Source organism: Triturus cristatus, chromosome 4_1 (assembly GCF_964204655.1).
Source record: "Triturus cristatus chromosome 4_1, aTriCri1.1, whole genome shotgun sequence".
Lineage (NCBI taxonomy): Eukaryota > Metazoa > Chordata > Amphibia > Caudata > Salamandridae > Triturus > Triturus cristatus.
This window is the reverse complement of record NC_140585.1, coordinates 1,107,967,843-1,107,991,238: the sequence shown is the minus strand read 5'-3', so window position 1 is coordinate 1,107,991,238 and position 23,396 is coordinate 1,107,967,843. Positions and strand designations below refer to the sequence as shown.

Here is a 23,396-nt window from a genome sequence, read left to right as displayed (position 1 = left end):
ACCTGTGTAAAACCGTTGTGTCATGTGTATGGGACAAAATGTATGTAATTTGGTATGTACATGATGGGACTATCCTAAAGGACATGATATTAGAATGAGGAATTACAGATGAGGCCAGAGAAGCAGCTAGCAGCACTGTCTAGAGGACTTAGAATGAGGAATTACCACTGGGAACAGGGAAGCACCTAGTAGCAATGTCAAGAGGACTTAGAATGAGGAATTACTGACGGGACCAGAGAAGCAGCTAGTAGCACTGCCTAGAGGCGTTAGAATGATTAACTCTACTTCTACTAACACACAGAGACCTAGCACAGTGTGCACACCACTCGCCATGCTGCTTCTGGTAAAGCGTGTAGGCAGCGCCTCTGCTCTCTCTGGATGTGGAGGAGGCAATGGGCCGTGGGTCCACAGCTCCAGATCTGGGGTGCATAGCCCAAGAAGGATTGATTCAGGGGGTGAATATTCAGTTGAAGCAAGGGTTTTTTTAGGAGCAGAGTAGCTCCTCTATGTGATAATCTGGACCCCCTGATCAGACAGCTGGAGGAGTGGGAGGGTAAGATTTGAAGGACAAACCAGTCAGTAGAAAGATGGACGTGCGGCTTGGACGAACACCCACCCCTTTCCCTAGAGGTCGGTAATGGGTGAACCATGTCCCCGGATGCCAGCGCACAGCCGCTCATCAGCCCCCACCATTCCAGGCCACGGCCGGAAGCTGAGCAAAGCACTGAATTTCTGTAAACTCCCGGACAATGTGTCAATGTCCTGCCAGTTCAGGAGAAAACAAACTGTGTGCAAATAAGGACACTATTTATAGACCAACAGAAGAAATACAACTTCTGCTTCTGGGGCTTAAAATATTTTGTGGCAGCAGAGTGTGAGGTCTTTACTGAACTATTGTTATAACACCATGCTCGCACATCCTATCAGCGAGTCTTATAAGGTTTCACAGGTCGACACTTGATTATTACCGTTGATTAGTACTGACAGAAATACCTGGCCGTTTCCTTGTGATGCGTATATTAATTGGCCAGGAGAAATTGGTAAAATAAGCTACAGCCAGTCAAAGTGCTGGGGTACTGCAAATCCAGCCCTGTCCCACAGAATCAGAGTAATGTGTGGAACACAGAAGCGACCAAAGCACATCTCCTCAACACTGTTCACATATCATAATGCATATGTAGATTTATGAAAGTGAACACTGATAAAAGCCAACCCTTTGCCTATCCACAATATTTGCAAATTCTGGGCACAAATGCTTGGCATCATGTTGTAACCTAGTACTCTTATTTTGTAAAATGCACTTATCCCTCTGGATTTTGTTTTCACTACAAAAAGTAAATAAATAAATGCAGTGATCAAGAATTGTGTTCATAACAAGGATCACCACGGATATCAAATCACTACTGTACTTCATGTAACGGTGAAAATTATGTTATGTGGTCAGATTTAGGCTGTTACAATGTTTGGCGGGCATTGATATGCACATTGAAGCAAACGTATGCTTAGCTTAAGAAGGTGTTTGTGGCTACAAACACTCCAGTAGTTTGGTCTGTATGCATTTTTATGGTTTCTGGACCGCTACGAGCAGTATTTGAATCAGTGAGAGTGTCAGAAATATTCTGAGTGGATGGATGCAAGTGCAGCACTAAGAGTTAGGCTGTGGTCAGTCATCGCCCTCCACTGCTGCTGCCCATGCCTGGTGTTCGGTGCAAGGTCAGTGTTGATACAGCCAATTTGCAATGTTGCTGCCCGGGTCTCTGCTCTCGTAGTATTCCTCAAGTCCTCCACTCACTGCTATCCCACTGCCCACTCTCTCAGATGAGAAATCCCACACCAGGCAAATGTCCTGACAGTGGCAAAACTCCAACAGGGAGCAGGACATTGCGCAGTCCCACCAAGCCAGGGCACCATAGCCCTGAACTCCCTACAGCGCAGCCCCTCGAAAGTCCTGTTGTATTATAGTTTGGGATATCCCTAGTAGCCTGCCACTGCCATGGTACCAGCAAAACCAAACCGAAAGCTGTCACATCCCCCAGCATCAGCAGCTCTGCGGAACTTGCAGCCGAGCAGAAATGTCACCTTTTAGACATGGTCGATTGCATCACAAGGTTCCACGTTCCATTGCTTGCTTCTTGCTAATCACAATCACAAGTGTCATTATTATATTTATGAATGTATATATGTAAACAATTATTGTAGGGGACCAATTTATTTTATGATGACAGCTGAAGCACAGCATATGCGTGGCAATGCAGTAACACAAGCAGGAAACCAATAATACAAGACTTCAACAAGCCCAATTCCCCTTAAGAGGAAGCCCAAAGGCAAAGAATAATATTACCAAAAAAAAAGCCCAACTGTTGGTGGACATCGAAAAGTGCAAAAAAGCTATAAAAAATACAATCAATGAAGCAGGAGGTAAGGCGCGGGAGGCAGCACTAACACAACTGTGGCATTAAGAGGAGGTGTGAGGGAGACATGCTATATTTACATGTAAGCAGCTAGGGCAGTGAAGCTGAACACAGGCAAACAGTAATTGAGCAGGAAACCCAGAAAAATATAGTCTCCCAAAGAACAGATTAAGAACAGTAGCGAAATGAGGCAGTACTTAGTCCCTGTTCCTTGGGAGGAACAGAGAGAGAAAAGGAGGACAAAGAGCGAGGACTGACCACTAGCAAGCAAGGATTTTTAAAGGACACTAAAACAAACAGATCAAAAGCAGGGAGATGGCTTTAATCCGGCAAGAGAAGTATAGTAAAGTATACAGGAGGCCGTACACTTATGCTCGACCTAAAAAATACATATCAAACAACCAGAGCAGGAGAAAAGGTTCAGAAGTATAACCTCAGCAAATCACAATCCTCTTTAATCTTGAAGTTATAATGCATAATATTTGGTATGCTTTTTCTCTGGTTTCTACACAATGCCTATACCTGCACCATGTGGAGAAGGAAAGTTGCCATAAAATTCCCGCTACCCATTGGTGCACCGCAACATGAAGCAGTATAGTTGAATTATGCTTTTCTCAGCAAAAACATTACATAATCCCTCACACCCGCTTGAAACTGGTCTGCTGAGAACTTAAATGGCTGATAAATATATGCTTCCACAGTACACTTCTAGGGAACTACCACTTTTCTAAACTATTGCTGACATCAGCACTCAGCACACATTTTTTCAGCCATAATACAATTCTCCATTAAGGACTCTGCCTCTTTTTAATGGTGTTCTCTGTACAGCAAAACATATAGTCACATCCACAGATTATGTTAAAGTAATACACTTCATCCATTACATTTATAGGTACTCAAAATCTTCTTTTGTTAGGTTAAGTAGCAGATTTACTCTCAGAAAGCTGCATTTAATTTTGAGCAATGGATTGCTTAACTTTGTGAGAATTCAACTGTAGCTCACACAATACCTGTTGCCTAAATTTATATAAGCATACATTTTAAAATTGGATACATTTAAACAACAGTCAACAGAATTAATATATCAAAATAATGGTTGCCTGACTTTTAAATTCTTAAGCCTTATGAATTCTTAATATCACGTAAAAGCAATTCAATAACCCAGTACACCATTAATAAACTGATGACAGTTCACCAAAGATCCAGACCCCCAACAATCTGGATTCCCACAAGCATCAATGCTGCATATACGTATTCTGACCTTTAAATGTCCTTGTGAGATAATGCAGACGTTATTAGTTTGGTAGCGGGTGCCAGAAAGATGCCACTGCCACGAGAAATGTTGTACATTTAATCAAAAGCCCTTTCCAAACCTATACTGTTTATTTACTCTCTCTTGGATATGTTTAAAAAAATGACTATACTCATCTCTAATTTAAGAATTAATACTTTTACTAGGAAATTTCAAAGTACACAAATGGGTGATAGTGAGCATTGGTTGGCATCCTTTTTGTAGGCATATTGGAATAATGGTGTGAAATTCATGTTATATGGGCACACTGGTAGAACAAAACAGTAGTTCTGTAAAAAAATAAAATCACAACTGTGATACATTTTGTCCTCCAAACATCTCTAGGTGGTGTCTTGTGTGACTTTTGAATACAAGTTATGCCCTTGTATTAAATTTTCATTTGAGCTACAAGTTCAGGCAATGAAATCCATGTAATATTGCATAATGTTCGTGAACATTACATATATTTTCGAAAAAACTATGTTTGAAGCACCAACTAGTGAACTGTGCCAAAGGGCTAAATATGCCAAAATGTATCTTAAGCTAGGAATAGTAGCTTGGAGTTGACCAGAAAGGTTGTGAATAAGTTTAGATGTGATTCTTGCTAGGCCTTGGCACTTACACATTGAGAACAGAATGAAGAGACATACGCACCGAGTAAGCAAGTGAGAAATAGATGCAGCCTCATCGTCTTAAGGAAGAACTTGAAATGTAAGGTGATCTGTAGATGACAAAGAAGAAATTAAGACATAGGAGTATATAAATAACAGTCACAGCCAAAATACCTTTATACATTACACATTTGCAAATTTAGAACTGGTAAGTGTTTTAACTGGTTGCACAGAGGATTTGCTTGGCCTGGTGGCTCGTCAGTTTCGGCTTTTCATCCAGCATGGAGACCGCTAACATTTCCTGAGATCTGATGTCCAGGTTCTTGATAAGAATCAAGGTATTGATCAAGGTATTTTATACAACTAGGGAATTTGACTTCTTATATTCTATTTTTTATATTTTTAATGTATTAACAATGCTTAACAGCAATGTACAATAGTTATAATCACGGTTTAATGCAAGCAACACAGCAATCCCTATATAAAAACCTGTCTCCTTATTATATTTGAGTTGTGACATGTCTAGTAACTTGTAATAAAGAAATTACATAGCTGCTCAACTGTAATGAGCTATTACAGTTGAGTTATGATGTATCAATGCGTGCTGCAGAGCCAGCAGCAAAGGTGAAAAGCAAGTCATGGCGCATCAGTACAGCTGCAGTTCAAACAAGGAAATAGAAAGTGCTTTATTCCTTCTTCCGGTATGTTTTAAAAAAAACACGAGTGGTATAAAGTTGAGATGTATGGTAACTTGTTTATTTTTTCCATGCTAAAGGTCATTACCAGAAAGATACAATCTCTACATATGTCTACTCAATCTAAGCTACAACATTTTTAATGTGATTCACATTACAGGTTCTGCCTTTTATCTTCAAGCCTGCTATTAAGCTAAAGAGCAATACTCCAAGGATCTATGTAGTGTGTAGGAGAGTGATGTGTGTCTTGTACTATAAGGATTAAAGCACCCTCTGCCCTTCAGCTTTGTTCCCCTATTTGGTCATGGAACATCTCAGGGACTTGCAATATCCTAGTAATGTACAATGGGTGTATGTAATCCCATACATTGCGTTGCTTTATTCTTGTTTCTATTCAAGGTTTCTTCACCTTCAATGATTCATGTGAGTCCCTTGATGGCAGGTTTCCTCTTCAAAATGCCTTGGGGCATTGGATAAAACCATGCATACATTTCCTCTTATTTATTGAGTTACTGTACAAATTAAAAGGGCAAATCCTTACTTTTCAAAAAGTAAAAGCACTTCGACATTGGTGAACTTTAAACAAAACTAAGAATGACTGTATGGACATTCAGCATCTTTCCAAGTCGTTTGTTGTATGGTAGAAGACACTAACCAACATCTGATCTATGGGGGTCATTACGATAGCGGTGAATCCGCCACCGGCAGCCTGCCGGTGGCGGATTCACCACCATTGTGCGGCCATTCTCTGCCCACCAGATGAGGATGGCGGGCGGTTTGCTGGTGGACGAGAAGTCTGTCCGCCACGGGTCCAACACAGGCCATCATTACGATTGCCTGTCGGACCTACCTCGCATTCACAAAATGGTGTGCCTAGCAGGCACTGTCTACCAGATTAGGATGCTGCATCCTCGCCAGCCTGTGTATGGCAGTTCAACTGCCATTCAAAGGCTGGCGGGTAGGTACTTTGGGGGCCCGTTGTGGGCCCCCCCTTTTGCAGGAGTCTTTTAGTTGTGCACTTGGGGGATACCTATGGTGCCCCCCAACATTTCCCTGCACCATGTGGCAGGCACCGTGTGGTGCCTGCCACGTAGTGCAGGGAAATGCACAACATGCATTTTTACCATTGTGGCGGGTGCTGCAGCCAGCAGCACCCGCCGCAATGGTAAACATGCACAATGTGACCGCCACAGTGGTGGTCGCATTGTAATTGCACTTGCGGGACCATATAGGCGGCCGGTCCCAATCCCCGTGATGATGGCGGACAGATATAAGTCCGTCCGCCATCGTAATGATCCCCTATGCTATTTGTTACTAGATATTCCCTGGCTGAAGAGACTTTGCCATGCTAGCATGTGAAGAAGCAAGAGTTCCTTTGAGACATAAGCTTGTGGTTATATGAAGAGTGTGCCATTGAAAGGGATCTGGATTTTTTTTTAATGTCTTATATGAGTGGTATCTAGGATTTGTTTGTCATGGTGGTGTTATGTAGTGCAATTTCTTTTACCCTTTTTTTCCACTTTGAAACACTTTACAAAATTCAGCAGACATAGAAAAAGGAAAAAAACAAGGAGAAATTAAAATATTTCTACTCGTTACGCCTTACCTAGGGAGGCATAAGTTTTGAAGCATTCCCAGGTTTACAAGCCCTTGTAAATCTGGAAATGCATCAAAGCCTTGGGAGCCTCCCTTGCACAGAGTAAGGCAATGCAGAGATTTGCGCTGTGTTGCATTACTCCATATTTTTGAAGCCACTGAAAACCACGCAATGTGTCTCTGCGTGGCTTCATAAATATGACTGAGAGGTGTGTGTCGTGCATGTACCACATTGTGTGGGGCACGCATGACACAAAGCCCTCATAAATATGCCCCTCCATACTTTGGCTGCACAAGATGACAACACACAAAGATATGTAAATAAGACTATCACACACTTGGTCATCTGTCTTCCTTGTGTGTGACTCAGAGGCCTATATTTATTAAAGTTCCTACTTTCACTCACACAATGCAATGCAGTTTTGCCCCGCACATGTTGGCTTTTACAATTGTGGGTAAAGACACACTATGTTGAACGTTGCTTCACTATAGTATATGTGCGCCAGAGTGTCATATCAGACTGTTTTGTTTCACTCTATCTCAGTTTGTGTTACAAAGGCACAATTTATCTGTGGGTAGTATTGTGCAGACAATGCCTGAATATTATGCCATACCCAGCTTTTACCATCTCAGAACACTTTTTTTTGTTTAAATCTGTTTTATTGATTTTATACAATTTTATGAAGGGTGACAGCTGTCATGCAACGTATCGTCAAACAATTAAGACATATATAATATTCCATGTGTATCTGCTGTCCATCATTGCCGTACAGTGTTTAACATCAGTTATATAGCATGCAGCATATATGATCAATGCGTCTAAACAGTTATCTATTGACATGTACATTATTCGTCTTCCAGTCATCGTTATACAGTATGTACAGTTTCAGATATTTGCGATGAAATTGAAATTGAACGTTTATGATATTCTGCAAAGATTTTCCAGCTTTGTCGTATTGAGTCTATAAACAGATGGAACAACTAATAAAACATGAACAAGGATATTGACCCACTCATCTTATCACTTTCCCACATCCTCGCTCCTACTTTGCATTTTCGTGTACGCACTTCACTCGGTGTCTCCCGTTTGTGACATCTACCTTTGCGCATATATTTAGCTAATATGCATGTGTCCATGGCATACCGTAGCGCACCCTGTAATGTCATATGTGGCGCACTCTATCTGTTCTCTTATCCCTCAGTGAGTTGCCCCTCAGGTCCCCCTCCCTCTGTCTACTGCAACTCATGTAAAAAAGGTATCCCAATGTATTGCAATGGGGTCTTTACACAGCCCCAGCGTTTCCTCACGCCTAATAGCGATACTCTCTGCCTTTGCCCATGCAAGCAATGAATGGAGCCATGCCTGCGCATGTGGTGGATCCGTTGCTTTCCACCTTTTAGTGAGGAGCCGCTTAGCAACCACTATCCCCAGGAACCTAGATGTCACTTTTGTGGCGGACGTCCTCCTAAATTGGTGCAGAAAGTATACTGACCATTCAAAAGGCAGCTCACGGCTTGTGCATGTGTGTAACATTCTAGCTATTGCGTTACAGTATGCACCTATCCAGGGGCAGCTCCATAGTATGTGTACCAGGTCAGCCCCTGGTTCAGCACACCTCGGGCACGTCGCGTCTGTGCGATGAAAGTATCGATTGATCATGGCAGGTGTGAGATAGGCCCTGTGGAGAATGTATAATTGAATCTGTCTAAATCGCATGTTTCTGGGTATACGTATCGGGCTCTCCAGTATCCGTGTCCATTCCTTGTCCAGCAACTGGCGTCCCAAGTCGAACTCCCATTTATGACAGAGTGGGTCAAGACTAAGCACCACATGGGCCCTAAGGGAGGCAGCAAACCAGTGTATAAGGTGTCTGCCACGCCCCATGACATGCAGATACTGGATAGTGAGGTGTGGGCATGGTTCAGTAGTCATGTCTCCCCACCTGGCCGCCAACGTGGTTATCAGTGAGTGGTGTGTAAGAAATTGTCCCGGTGGGAACCCCTCTTCGTCAACCGAAGTCGTGTATGGTATGAGTGTCCCATCATGGTAGTGGTCCCCTAGAGTCTGGGTATCCCCCTCTAGCCAGTTTGCAATCTGCTGCGTTGTGAGCACTGTAAGTACGTTAGGGGATCCCTCCAGTGGTACCGCTGGTGCATAGAGGGTGATGCCTCTGGGGATGTACAGACATCTGCGAAAGCATTTAAACGCCACTGCAAGCAGCAGCGGTGTTGGTGCCTTCGACTTAACGGAAGGGTGGAAAAGTCTGATAATTTGTTCCATCAAGTAAGGCGGTTGAATGGTAGCCATGTCTGTGCGATATCTATTTGCAAGCCAGCGCGCTACCGATTGCAGCTCAGCAGCTAAATAGTAATGCTCAAGCAGGGCACCGCAAGGCCCCCTTGGTCGGTAGGTAAGTATAGTTTCGCTAGCGCCATTCTATGTCTTGCGTCTCTCCATATGTAGTCCCTGACGAGCATAGTTAGCGTAGCAAAAAAGGACGCTGCGATGTACAAAGGCAGATTGGCAAAACAGTATAAAAGCCGGGATTGGATTACCATCTTGGCCAGGGCCACTTTGCCTGTCACTGCTAGCGGGAGTGTACCCCAAAATTGCATTTGTGACCGGATTGCTGTCAGGGCTCTTCCCAGGTTCCTGTAAAACAGGTCCCTCGGCTACCGATAAATCCGGATACCCAGATAGCGGAAGGTATCCTCTTTCCATTGCACCTTTTTACCATTAATGGTGAAGTTCGGATCTCGGCCCCCCTCTTGGAACGCGTATATACAGGACTTTTCGACATTCACTTTTAGTCCTGAGATGGCAGCGAAATTCTGTAGCAGGCGCGCTAACTGCTCAGGGACCCTCACTATGCCTATAATATAGACTAGGAGGTCATCCGCATATAGCTATACCTGGTGTACCACGTCTCCCAGTGGTATACCATCTCCCAATGTGGTGCGCATTGCCTCTGCCAGTGGCTCTATAGCAAGCGCAAACAGGAGGGGGGACAAAGGGCACCCCTACCTGGTGCCTCTACTCACCGGAACAGCAGCCGATATATATGGTCCCAGCCACACATGAACTGTAGGGCCTGTGTACAATAGATTAACTAACTGAAGGAACCCTAAGCCCAGATCATATTTAAACAGCACCGCAGACAGGTAGTCCCACTCCACAGAATCGAAGGCTTTTTCTAGGTCCAGAATTAAACACCCTGCTCGAGGCCACTCCTGTGTAGCATCTGTCACCACTCTAAAAAAAAAAAACGCCTCAAGTTAAGGGAGGTGCTCCGTGCTGGCACAAAGCCATTTTCGTCAGCATGAACTAGTGTAGGGACTACCGGCGCCAGTCTATCGGCTAAAACCTTGGCAAGTACTTTATAATCTGTGTTAAGTAGGGCCAAAGGGCTGTAGGAGCCAAGTGCCGTGAGATACTTATCTGGCTTCAGCAGGGACACCAGATATGCCTTGTGCATCGAGGGAGGTAACTCTTGTTTCTCCAAGGCAGTAGTATATAATGTGTGGAGTCTTTGTGTTAGAGACACTCGGTACGCTTTGTAATACTCCGCCAGTAGGCCATCCGGCCCTGGTGTTTTCCTGGGGGCCAAAGATCCTATGGCATCACCAATCTCTTCTAGCGTGAGCTGGTCGTTAAGGATTGCTTGATGTTCCCCTGAGGCTGTAGGCAGTTGTATGGAACCCAGAAACCCCTCCATTTCATGCTCAGCACAGTGCCGTTTAGATTGATATAACTGTGCATAGTGCTCCGTCATAGCTTTGTGTATTTCGTGCTGCGTATACAACAGAATCCCTGTCTGCGTACGTAGAGCTCCAATTGGGGCGCGGGTTTTTACCTGTCATATCAACCAGGCAAGTAGTCGGCCCGCCTGGTCAGCTGATGCATGTGTGCGGGCTGTATGCGCTGCGTAATTATGGCATCGGAAACGTTCCAGTAAATCAGCATGCTCCGTGCGCAGTTGCCCCAGACGTCTCGAGTCTCTACCCTCCCCTCCCCCTCCCGTACATGCCTCAACAGTTGGGCCTCTGTTTTTGTGAGTGAGGAGGTCAACTGCCTACGTATATTCCATGCGGCCCCCAGACAATACCCCCTAACTGTCGGGTTGAAAGCATCCCATTCTATGAGTCCGTTGCTCGCCGTACCCTCACTGAGTTCAAAATAAGTGAGTATGGCCGTCCCTAATGACGAACGGAACTCTGAGTCTTACAACGCGTTAGTCTGAAGACGCCATGTTGGTATGAGAGGATCGTCCGCCTCCCAGCTAAGCTGAATCCACAGAGGGTTATGATCGGAGTGTGTCCGGCCAAGGTATTCTATCTTCTTAATTAAGGGGAGCAGTGACTGGGATCCCACCATCCTATCCAGCCCCACATGTAGGCCGTGTACCGCTGAATAATAGGAGTAAATACGCTCTACTGGATTAAGAGTGCGCCATATGTCCATGATCGTAAAATTTGTGAGCCAGTCCGTGAGTGCCTGGGCATTGGATACAGCTGAGGTTTTATTGAGGGGGGGAAATGACCTATACAGATCAACATTGAGTACTCTCCCAACACCCAGGGAATACCAGTCCAGGGGGTCAATTTCTGTGATAGTCGCACAAGAAAGGAGGGTTGGTCTATACTCGGGCGTATATGGACCCCAGCAATATTGTTTGACCGTTTAATCTCCCTTGCGCAAAAGTGTATCTACCGTCATTGTCAACTATAGATTCTTCATGTATTAAAGGGATTCCCGCCCTCACCCAGATTAGCGTGCCTTTCGCATGCGCTGAGTATGTCGTACCAAATATCTGTCCTCTCCATCGCTTACGCATCTTCTCTAACTCTGTTTGAGACATGTGTGTTTCTTGCAGCAAGGCAATGCCGACCAACTGTCTCTGCAGGTAGGCGAATATGGAGTATCGTCTCGTGGGTGTATGCATTCCGCTTTTATTCCATGTCAGTATGTTAACCTGTGTCATGGCAATCGTGGGTGAACGTCATTGAGAGTAGGAGAGAGCGGTGTGTTGCCGAGCATGTATTACCTATGTGGGACTTCGAGCTGGTCTGTCGAAACCAAAACATTGATCGAACCTTTAACATTATAAAGGCTCGGGGCGAACACTACAAAGATATCCATCCAAACTGTGTGTCAACAATGACAAGAAAGAAACCATTCCAGTACACTGCCTGGTGGAGGGTATGTATAGCGTGTATTCGACTACAATATTACCTTCCCTATGCCTAGAAGAGTAACCATCTAGTAGCCAACCAGGCAGGTGCACAATTATAAATAATCACATGGCGTATATGCTATGGGTTGCGGTCGTATGTATATGGCGGACCCATAGTTGTCGTTTATATCAGTGTGTGGTGGATCTATTTGTGCGGCGCTTGAGTCTAGGCTGATGTCCCCACCACCCGTCTGGGCCCACATGGTGTCGCTGACTCGGTGCCCAACCCTTTTTAGTGGGGTTTCTCAGTCCGATGTGTCTAATATTTAAAATGTGTTTTAATTACCCTCTGCCACATTATCATAGATGTCAAGTATTTCCCATGTGTATGGCTGGTTTTGGAAATGATTGCGACATATCGCGCTGTGGTATAACAGGGTATCGTTATCCCCATATTTATCAGTACAGTAACTTCTGCGCATAGTCAATTACTGGCGCCAGGTGAATATAAATCTTACATGTAGGGTACACATCGTGGCGGCTGACACATCAGTGATGCCCAAATCAGTAATACATTTGTATGTACAACAATAATCTTTATAATTGAGTCTCTACTTGCGTGGATCGTTTCCAACTCAGTTCATTGTGGCAGTGTTCCTTCAGATGATATCATCGGCCGCCTGTGGTGTCACCTCGGGGAGCCTCGTTTCATCTCGATCGTCTGGGCCAGGGGATGATGAACCACTGGCCGCTGCCGAATCAGTGGAGCACACTTCCTGCTGCTCCCGATATTGCACAGTTCCTAGCGCTGAAATAATGTCTAAGGTGCCTTGGCATTCCAGTCTGCTCCTTTCCGGTCTGGGCGCCACAGTCACTGACTTCACATGTCCCTGATTCATGCGTCTCTCCTGTCGACGGGTTCTTCTGCCAGGATTCTTGGTGTAATCAACATCCAGGGGGCGAGTTCCCGACCACAGGCCTGACTCTTCCAGCCAGTCCCAGACCTCTGCAGGCGAGTCAAAGAAGCGAACTCTGCTTTTCGTCACCACTCTCAATCTGTCTGGGAACAGGAGGGAATAGGGCAGTTTCAGTTCACGAAGCTGGCGCTTCACTGCCGTGTTAGTGCTTCTGCGCCTCTGCACCAATGCTGTGTAGTCTGGAAACAACATAACTTGATTTCCTCCCACCTTGAGGTCAGCAGGTTTTCGGGTCTCATGCAATACTGTATCCCTATCCCTGTAATTAAGGAGTTTGAAGAGGAATGGTCGCGGTCTGGCTCCTGGAGGTGGTCTCTGCGTGCGCTCTTTCAACCACAAAATGCGGTGACAGCGTCCCCGGCGGTAATATTTCCTGGAGCCAACGCTCAACAGAGTGTTCCGGGTTTTCGTCTCTCCTCTCCCTCCCGGAGACTGACCACCCGAACATTGTTGCGTCGGGAGCGACCCTCCGCATCTTTGACACTGTCTTCCAGCGTGTGCATGCGGTCCAGAATATCTTGTAGGGCGGCAGTATGACTTTGAGTGACAGGTTTCAGTTCTGTGAGTGACTGGCTAGTTTACGGTGGTCAGCATGCAGGAGAATCAAGTCTGAGGTAACCTTATCAATCCTGGACTCTAAGGATGTTCTGGTTTGTTCCAGTGCATTGCCGATCTTTTCCACTACCCCTAGCACTGAGTCTAGTTTAGCTACCACTGCCGTGTGTGGTGGATCTGCTGAGTTTTCTCCTCCTATATATGGTGGCTCCGAGTTGCCTGTGCGCGTGGCACCTTGCTGCATGTTAGTGCGTAGTCGGCCCATCACTAGCTGCTGTGTGGTAGGCATTCACTTCCAACGGATGACAGCGCAACTTCGTTGCGCTCGACAACGTAGCATGGTCCGGGGCGTTGGTCAAGTCAGCACGCTCCAGATCATTGCCTCGGATGTCAGGTCTGTTCTATGGGTCTTTAGTGAACCCTTACCAGGTGTCTGCAGTCTGGATTTGTAACTGGCTGACAGTGGGCCCCCAGTCGAGATTAACCAGTGTCCCCCTTTAGGGCGCTGCGCTCCTGGTGCACATTCGTCACAACACACTCGGGGCCCAATAACACTATGTGCGTGGGCGTCTCCTGTCGCATATGTTAGCACCCAGCAACACTCTGTATACAGCAGGTGAAAATGGGTTCCTCTTCACGGTCCAACTCCTCAGTGCAGGGATCGAGACCAGGGCTGCCCGATTGTGCACTGCCTCTAGGCCTCCTATACCGGCTCCCGTGTCAGTCTCAGCAATGGTACAAGGGCCCTCACATTCAGCGAATGGATATATAGAGGTCACAGGGTAGGATGCCTCTATTGCCTCCAGAGGCCGGGCCCTGAACAACGCAGCACTTCCAGTCATCAGTTCCCCCACCAAGTTCAATTCAGCTCATAGTAGAAGTCCGTCTCAGTCGCACTGAACCTCCCGGAGGTACCAGGGCGGCGCGAGCGATGGTCTGGAGCTGCGCCTTCAGAAGGGCCTCTCTGTTATCGTCCCCTAGGCCCTACTGAAGCTCCTTATTCTTTGGGCTGGTTACGGCGAGGCCAGACGGTGTCTACACAATCGCTCCTAGGCGCCTGACTCCCAGCTGTCTGTCGCAGTTTAGCTACCTTGTCTCTCCAGGTCCTCTGGAATGCTCGCTAGTGTGTTAATGCCCCCGGTGAGGTAAGATCTCCACCAGTCCAGGGGGTCGCATGCGCTGCACTCTGCACTGTTGTTGTGTGTAGATTTAGATTCCGTATATAGGTTTCCTGATTTATGCCCTTATATAGGTACAATTCATATTGCCCTTATTTAGGCATAGAAAATCCAGCCCTTATTTAGGCATTGTCCATGCTAACCAAATACAGGCATGGTCTCCTACATCCACGTCACAACGAGTTCTTGGAAAACCAGACTCTGAAGCCTTTAGGAATTTCCCTTGCTTGGATATTGATTTCTCCAAGAAATCATTTAGTATGCATGAACATCTATTCCTTAGTGGTTCATTCATGACCTTCCGATGCCCGACTTTTACGTCAATACAGGCATTCCTAAACACCTCCAAGGTATAAATATACCTGCACTTGCTCTGGCAAACCACGGTTCCGGCACGATCCAGCTCGACTGCCTACTTACCATGGCAAGTTCGGAAGGAAATCGAGTTCCAGCCTGACGCACTGATCAGACGCTGTCATCCTCTTCACAGAGAATCCAGCTCCAGTGTTTCTGACTCCCCTTGTGGGGTGTTAGATATCGAGTCCCGGAAAAGAGATTCCAACCTCGCACATTCTAAGGTATGGAGCAGACTAGAACTCAGAGAAACTTTTGTCCACTCGTGGCAAAACTAAAACTATAGCTATAGCTAACTATACTTTAGAATACAGCACCTACTTCTTACCTCATACTACACTTAGGTTAGGTACACTGGGGTAGAACTATTTAGAAGCATCAGATGAGTATTCACCTTTTAGCCTGTGTTATTTATGTATGTATTTTAATTTTAATATATGTCATAGCTACAAACCATGCTATTGCAGAATTATTTTATCTGACTGCTAATTCTGTACATATTGTACTTCGCAGCCTGTCTTATGATTGTAGCAGTTCATATCTCTTGCATGAGAAATAAGACTGTTCAATAAACCCTTTTTATTGAAACGCCCATCTCTCTATTTCTGTGCAACTCTGTAGAAACGAAGCATGCACGATTGACTGAGTGAAACTGTTATCTATTGTTTCCACGGTTCTGAGATTGTTCCGACTCTAAGGGAAACAAAGTTGTCATGTTTATGCGGTTGTCAGAAACGAATCCCTTCCTGTGTATTCGAGAAATTTCTAGTGACCTCTGAGTTAGCTGGCACACACAAGTATTTAAGTTTAATGTACTCGATAGAGACATACTGATCTCAGTCCTATGTCAAAAGAAATAGTGTATATTATTCCAATGGGCAGTGCTTATCAGGGATATAGGAACTACACTACACTGTGAGTTGGGGGGTTTCAATTGCCACCCCTCACGATGGCCCCAGGTCCCTCAGGTCTGCACTTCCTCTGGGCTGGGATTAGTCAATGCCAGGTTGTTGGGGGGTACAGGCTCCAGGGATTACAGGGCCAGCCTCCAGAGCTCTTACTCCTGGTGGGGTCCCAGCAGGGTGTGCTCCGCTTATGCCACTTGCAGCGTCCTACCTTTTCCGTTGTTTAGGCACCTGTGCTGATGTCCTCGTTCCACCGTCTCCCACTCTGAGGGCGATAGCCAGCGACTCGAATGTAGGCCCCGGTGTAACACACAGGCTGTGGCTGGCCTTGCTGCTCAGGTAGCACGCAGTGTGAGACAGCGCCTCAGCGCACATGTTAGCTTGTGTTTTACTACGGGATCACACGCTGGGTCCTCCCGCTACCTGGCTTTCCCCTCCGCTGTGCATGTCATCAATACCTCCAGGGGGAGCCTCGGATTCCGGTCAGGGCTACCCCGCGTCAGCCTCCCTGGCCTGCAGCGACCGCGGGATGTGTACTGGATCGTCTCTTCTGTTCTTAGTGGGTCTCGCAGATTACAGGCAGCAGGGCATTCGTAGCAACACTCCCCAGCTCATGCAGGTTTTCCTCCTGGCAGCTGGGACCATCACAGGCCCAAGCGGCTGCGCTCCTCAGCGCCACGGTCTTTCCTCTCGTGGTTGCCGGGCTCATAGGCCGCAAGCGTCTTCGTGGTGATAATGTCAATTATAGTTAGCCTCTAAGGCACTGCTATGTCTTTTCCGTGACCGCAACGGCTTGCACTCCGAATTCTGTGCATTCCAGGCGTGGATGATCACAATGGAGGATGAAATTCAGGATAATCAAAGTTTCACGGACGGAGCATTAACAGCTCACGTCCGCCATGTTGGCTCGCTAGCCGCGCCCCACCATCTCAGAACACTTTATGCACAGTTGCAGAACCAAACTGTATCAACTTTGAACAATTACAATCTGCACAATTTTGAAAAGTATTTTGATTTATAATGTTTTGTGTCTTGGTCTGGGGAAAATGCAGTAACAATGATTGCGACTTGGAACTGACTAGACTGACAAAACAAAACACTTGGCTGTTACAAATTGAAGATCAATATTGAAGTTCAGATCCATCTGTACTGTTCAATTGCAGTTAAATTACTAATTTGATTATTTTGTGTCATGTTCTGCCATCATCACACACTTTTTAGGACTAGATGGAATTTCCTTTAGCTGCTTCGTATAGCTAATATGATCTACACAGAGAGAAGGGCAAAAGTTTATTCCTCTGTAAGTGGAGATGAAAGTTTAATTTTCATATTGATCAGTATGCATATATCAGCCATTTTGTTTGATAGTTACTGCCATTTCTTATTTATATCTGATATTTTGCAAATATACCAGCATATGGCCTTTTCCTTGTACTGCAGTGAGATCAGTACGGACAGGACGGGATCAAGCTTTTCTGGTTCCCTTCTTCACCAGCGACTAATTAGCCAACGGCAAAGTATTAATCCAGCATTGATTTTTTCACATCTCTGAAGTTGGGTGCATTTCTGCTCCCTCTGTTCTGGCGACTCATACGATTGTTTGCTCATGGCATGATCTGTTCCATTCAATTCTCACACATTTGCTCTCACATATATTTGAACTCTTCCATAAATTAAAGTGGAACATTCATTGTTAATTGACATATTGTGTGAGGATGGTCTCAAGAAATGTATTCCATTTATCCATTGCTAGACTGAAACATTAACAGCTGTTCCACATCACTCCATGAAGCGTATTTGATTCTGTCAGATTTATAATGCAGAAACTTTATACTTGGGCTTAGGGATTGTTTCACCATGTATGACCCCGTATATGGACTATGGCATCATAATAACTGTTGTGACCGCTTTGGTGCGTGCCATCTGTTGTGACCCTCTAAATAGCTGTACAAATACTGGTATATTGATTCAATTTAGTATTGAAACAACTAAACAACATGTTTATTAGTCTGTTTATGAAAAAACACTTTTAATTCTTCTGTTTATTAAATTAATCATTCATTTATTTCATATCTTGACACAGAGTCTACCTGTTTATCTATGATTTATTTATGTATAAAAAAACATTGTGCTATAATTTAATTAATTATTGATTGGGTTGTTGATGACCAGTCACATGAATTTGTAAGATTTAATCATGTCCAAAAATCCCTTCAGGAGTTTCCTTGTTGATGATGTACCTGCAATCTGCAATGACTAGACCATAAAAGCTATATTCACTGTAAAAGGGATGTAGCTGTCAGCCATAGCCAGCCATCTGTCAGATGTTTAGAATAAAATCATAGCTCTGCTATGTCTGGTTTGGGGCAAGCTACCAGAATATTTCAACAACTATTGTTTAATATTTATTTAAAATCCAATTCAGTGGTGAAGTAAAATGTTAATAAATATTTAGAAAAAGTAACTTTTAAAAAGTTAGTTTTTGTCTGAACCTCCTATAGGCTAATTTGCATAAGCCTGCTAGCAAATGGCTCCAATGGTGCTTCCCTTTAATAAAGTGTGAAAAGTGTTCCCACATCAGAAACAATGGCTTAGGCCTCTTAATAAGAAGTCCTGGGTATGAGGAATGTGACACATATCAGCTCAGGAAGGGCAGCTACAGAGGGTTCAGGAACTTCTTTAACCTAAAATGGACCATGGTAAGGTGAGCCAATTCATAATTAAATGTAAAGGGAGACCTGGGAAAGAGAAGGCTTTTGTCACCTGTGCTCTCTTTAGCTAGTTTTGCCCCAGTCCAGTGGAATCTGGTCCAAGAACCAGTTTGGCATAGCTGATGGGGTGGGTCTTCTCATTTCCCTCCACAGACCACTCACTGGCACACAAACCAACTCCTAGCATGGGAAGACTGTGCCATTATGGCTTTTAGAATAGTACACTTCAGAATAGGTTGGAGTAAGGCTCACAAGATTTAATGCAAAAGTAGGAAGATTTTTTACTTGGAAGTTTTTTCCTTATTGATTAGGGAGTGTACATAAAGTCACCCCAACCAACGGGCTAGTAAATTCTTCAATAGTGGTGCCTCACCAATAGCTCAACAGAACACTCTTTGGACTTGCAGAAGTACTGAAGAAGACGGCCTTCCTGTATGAGAGATTTTGGAGACCTCAAGGCTGGACCTGCTCATGCTTGTACCCGGGACTGAGAAGTGGACTCCAAGGGTCAGCTGGCAGACCTTCTCTGTGGCTACAGGGATACAACACGTTTCAAGAGGCTTTTTTCCTGAAGAGCCCAGTTAACCCGTAGCAACTGGACTGGGAGTGGATCCTGCTGGTGGCCCTGTGACCTGGGAACCTTAGAAATGACGTGGAGAAGCTGCTCCAGAAACGCAGGAAAGTTGGGACATAAATATTTTTGGGACCTCTGGAGTATCAGAGGGACCTCGTGGCAGCAGCAACCGATTTTAGGAGGATGTCATCAGCTACAACTCTCGACTTGCCCCACTGCAACATTTTGATCTCCATAAAAAGACTTTTGGCCTGATTTGGACTGTGGTGTAGAAGACGTTCCATCACAACGGCGATGGAGTATCCACTCCACCAAAGCAAAGTTCACCTTGATTTAGAGCTGGGTGGATCTCTATTATATGTAGACTGTGCAGACTACTCTGCCTCTGCTGCCTACTAACACCTCCGATGGCCCGACGAAGTAAGCACCATCAGAGGTTTGGCCATGTCTGCGCCCATCCTATTCAGAGTGGGTAAACACATCGCCAGTTGTCACTGTCCATCAGCACCAGGTAAAACCTGACAGCAAGGGGTAGTGAAAACTGCAAAACAACCGCCACACCATGAGGTATATCTTCTATGACAAGGGGGTTCCTTTTTTGTTTTCAAATGTTTTTTATTTTGAAAAAAAAAAGATTTTGCAATGATGTGATGGTGATTCGTGCCAATGCGAGGGAATTTCTGCTGGGCTGGCAGGCATCTCTTAAATCAGCAGGCACAGTAAAATATGCATGGTGGGAGTGAAATACTCTGCCATGCCAATGGTACTAACTCTGCTCGTCAAATTATAAATCAGGCCCTAAGTCTGAAGGTAGTAACCTTGATCAGGTGAAGTGGGTAAAGTATCCACCCAAAGAGATAACTTCAGGGTAGCAACATTTTCATTTCTCTTGCTCTGAGACTTTCCCATGAAAACCAACAGCTTCAGTGGAACCTTGTCTAATGATTGTCGGGTTTTGAGGAGACTTCCTCATATACAGCCTGATCCGTTGCACAGCTGGACCATTTTGACTTCAAATTCAGAGACTAAATCAGAAGGTACAACATTTGTCCAGGATGAACTCACTTGAGGTATCTGACCAGCACTCCTTAGCAGTCTGTCTGAAATTGACCCTAGCTCCCTATCCACTGAGAAGAAGGAGTAGTGATTACTACTTTACCTATTCTTTGTGGTTTTTACCTTAAATCATTTGTGGTTCCATTTATTGGATTTTTGTCATTTTGTTAATTTAAGTTTTCTCTATTTGTAGAAATTGGTTGAGGGATTTTTATTGTTTTGTGTTCTGACTTATAAATGTTTGGGTACTCCAAAATAATGTACACATTTTCCTAAGTTAAGTCTGTCTGCCTTGTGCAATTGCTACCAAGGGGTTGAGCCTAGGTTTAAATTATTGAAACTGTGTTTCACTCTGACAAGTTTGTGGTCTTATTCCTTGCTGTAAATTCACATCCACCCCAATGAATAACCCACTTTCTTACACCGTGTATATGCACCCAAGCCATGCCAACTTGCAGACATCGGTTTTAGATCAACAGAGAGCAGAGTTGTTATCTCAGAGTAAGTGGGAATAATCATGTGCAATGAGGGGCTGATCCTGATGGGTTATCCCAAGCTGCTTCTGTGTTACTCCTAGACACTGTGATTGGAAGGACTACCAGTGCCACTGACATGTCTACCATGACCCTTTAGCCTCCCCAGCCACATGATCAGTGGAGAGAGGATTGAGAACCAGGGGCCAGATGTATCAAAGGGTTTTGACTATTCTGTGTCTATGGGGAAATGTGTTGATACATATGGCCCTAAGTCTGGACCGTCAGAATCTCACAAGACCTCTTATAAGTCACTGGGAATGGTACCACTGCAGCCTATTGCATCTGCACTCACACCTAGTGTCACAGTCAATGTTTTGGAGTAAAGAGCCTCTGTCCATCACTGACAGGCAGACATTGTCAGGAGCTCAGCTTGACGTGTCTCTGTAGCACATTTCAGTGGTGCAAGATGTCACTAAGCCTCTCCTAGAGTGGGATGGCTTCTGGGTTGCTCGCCAAATTATTGTCAGACTTGAATTTCTCTCCCAGATGCATATGGCCTGACAGTAAATGTAAAGTTTGCAGGCTTGAGTACAGTACAAGGTTATAACATCCCATTATCTTGTGGTGCAGTGCAGAAAAGAACCTATTACTGCACGTTCTTCATTTTTCTTTCATCAAAATCCTATGGCCATATTACAAACAGTGTCCCTGAATGGCAATGGGCCCATTTTCTGAGCAGCAGTGTGTTGTATTATTACAGAAGGGGCCGCAGACGTTTGTGCAGTCCTTTCGGTTGCAACTCTAACACCTGTGCACATATAGCTCTGGTGCTATTTTAACTGGCCATTCCCACGTTTGCAAAGAGGCATGGCCCATGTAAATGAGGGAAACACTTTGGTCCTGTGCCCGCTCTGTATTATAGCACAAAGGCAAAGAGACTATAAGGAGGCACACCAACTATGCACCACAAATAGGTGGCACATAGTCAGTGTGCCCCGAGAGAGCACTCTGAAAAGAGGGAAGGGTTTACCATGGAGAAGGGGTGTGTGCAATTTGCATAATTTGCTTTTGTGTAATTACATGAAATTATTCCAAAATTATGCAAGCTTCATCCTCATGTCAATTTTTAGCTTGAGGATGCATTTAAACTATATTTAGTGGTCAATTTTTACAGCTAATGACGAGTAATTATGAAAAGTGGTGTAATGGTGCAGTTTTTGGAATCTTCTTAACAATCATAATATGATAGGTGCAAAATTAGAAAAATTATACCTCCGTAATAACAATTTTGCTTAAGCTTACCATGGGGAACCCAGACACCTATCTGCAGGTGTCTGCAGTCAGTCACTGCACTCTGCTGTAGGGGGAACTCTGTACCCCTTTTGATGGGGTGGTTGGCTGCTGCTTGCCATATGAAAGATGGGAGCATCTGCTTCAAACAGCTGCTCTGCATTTCACTAACATGCTACCAAAAACTCACACTTGGCCTGAGAGCATCTATTTATATGTAATAGGGTGCGTTGTAAAGGTGCACTGTGGTGCAAACAGGGATAGTGCACCCTAAGAATAATACAGCCTCCAAGTGTCATATTTATATGTATGTATGTATGTATGCATGTATGTATAAGGTATTTCTATAGCGTGAACCTATCCAAAAAGCAGCGGAGCACCGTACAAGGTCTAAGACAAGCCTAACGAGTAATAGTAGAGATAGATGGGTTGGGGACAGTTGACGCATTGCGATGTAGCATTCTTTAGAGATGTGAGTTGTCAACTCCTTCCGAACCTCTGGCAGCACTGGGGCAGTCTTAAAGGATATGGGGACTTTGCTCCAGATTTTGGTTGCCTAGATGAAAAGGGTCTGTTGTATTGTTTTTTTCTTTTCTACACTTCTGAGTCGTCAGTCTGGTGGTGTCCTGGAAGTGGGCGTGCCGACAACCATCAGAGATGGTGAGCTAGTCAGCAAGATAAGCAAGGGTTCTGGTCATTATAGCTTTGTAAATTATGCAGCTGGTTTTGAAGATGGTGCCGGTCGGCTAGGGTAGCCAATGGAGTTCCATCAGGATACGGGTCATGTGATCCTGTTTCTTCAGTCCATGGATGAGATGCACTGTGGAGTGTACGATGCCCTTAAGGGTTGCCAGGGTGAAGTATGTGAGGCCATGGAGTAGGGCATTACTACAACTACAACTAGATGCAGGAGTACCCAGGTCTTGACCACCAGTTTTTATATCACTCTCTGGAAGAAAGGGCTTGACTTTCTTTGGAAAAGAGGACTGAAACCAGGACGATTTTTTGTTTGGGCAGTGTGTTTCTTGAGGATGAGGTTAGTGTTGAGGGTGAATCCAAGTGGCATGGTGTTCAGTGAAAGTTGGGGGCCGAAGCCATCATGATTCATGTTATTGAGCCAAGTTTGCACTGTGGCTTGTCAAGTTGCCTTCAAATTATTGAAGCTCACACCTGGTATATTTCTTAATCCTCAAAAACAAATGCTGTCCTTTTCAAAGAAAAGGCAAACTCTCTTTGTCTCCCTGCTGTGTTATATAGATAAGCGTGTTGAGCATTTGACAAAACCTTTCAAATAATTTCTTAAATGCAGGTGGCAATAGGGCCCCATCCCAATCCTCAAAGCAATATGCACAGCCAATGGTTGGTATTATATTTTATACTGAACAATTCGTTTTTATTATGTATTCACTGTTATTCTAAAATTACAGGAAAATGATTTTTTTTAAACAATATAAACAGCTCATCAAGTATTTAAAACATTAGAGCAAATGCTAGGTATTCAAATTCAAACCACTTTATTCGGTAAATAAAAACCATAAAAGT

At 44.6% G+C, this 23,396-nt stretch overlaps 1 protein-coding gene across 2 annotated transcripts in view; it reads right to left on the bottom strand.

The window, feature by feature from the left end:
* LAMB4 (laminin subunit beta 4) overlaps positions 1–23,396 on the bottom strand; it is a 572,267-nt gene that overhangs the window by 530,413 nt on the left and 18,458 nt on the right. For both annotated transcript variants that reach the window (XM_085654108.1, XM_085654109.1), the window contains exon 2: positions 4,357–4,423. In XM_085654108.1, the coding sequence (XP_085510234.1) occupies positions 4,357–4,390 (34 nt within the window). In that variant the 5' untranslated portion in view covers positions 4,391–4,423. The remainder of the gene's footprint in view (positions 1–4,356; positions 4,424–23,396) is intronic.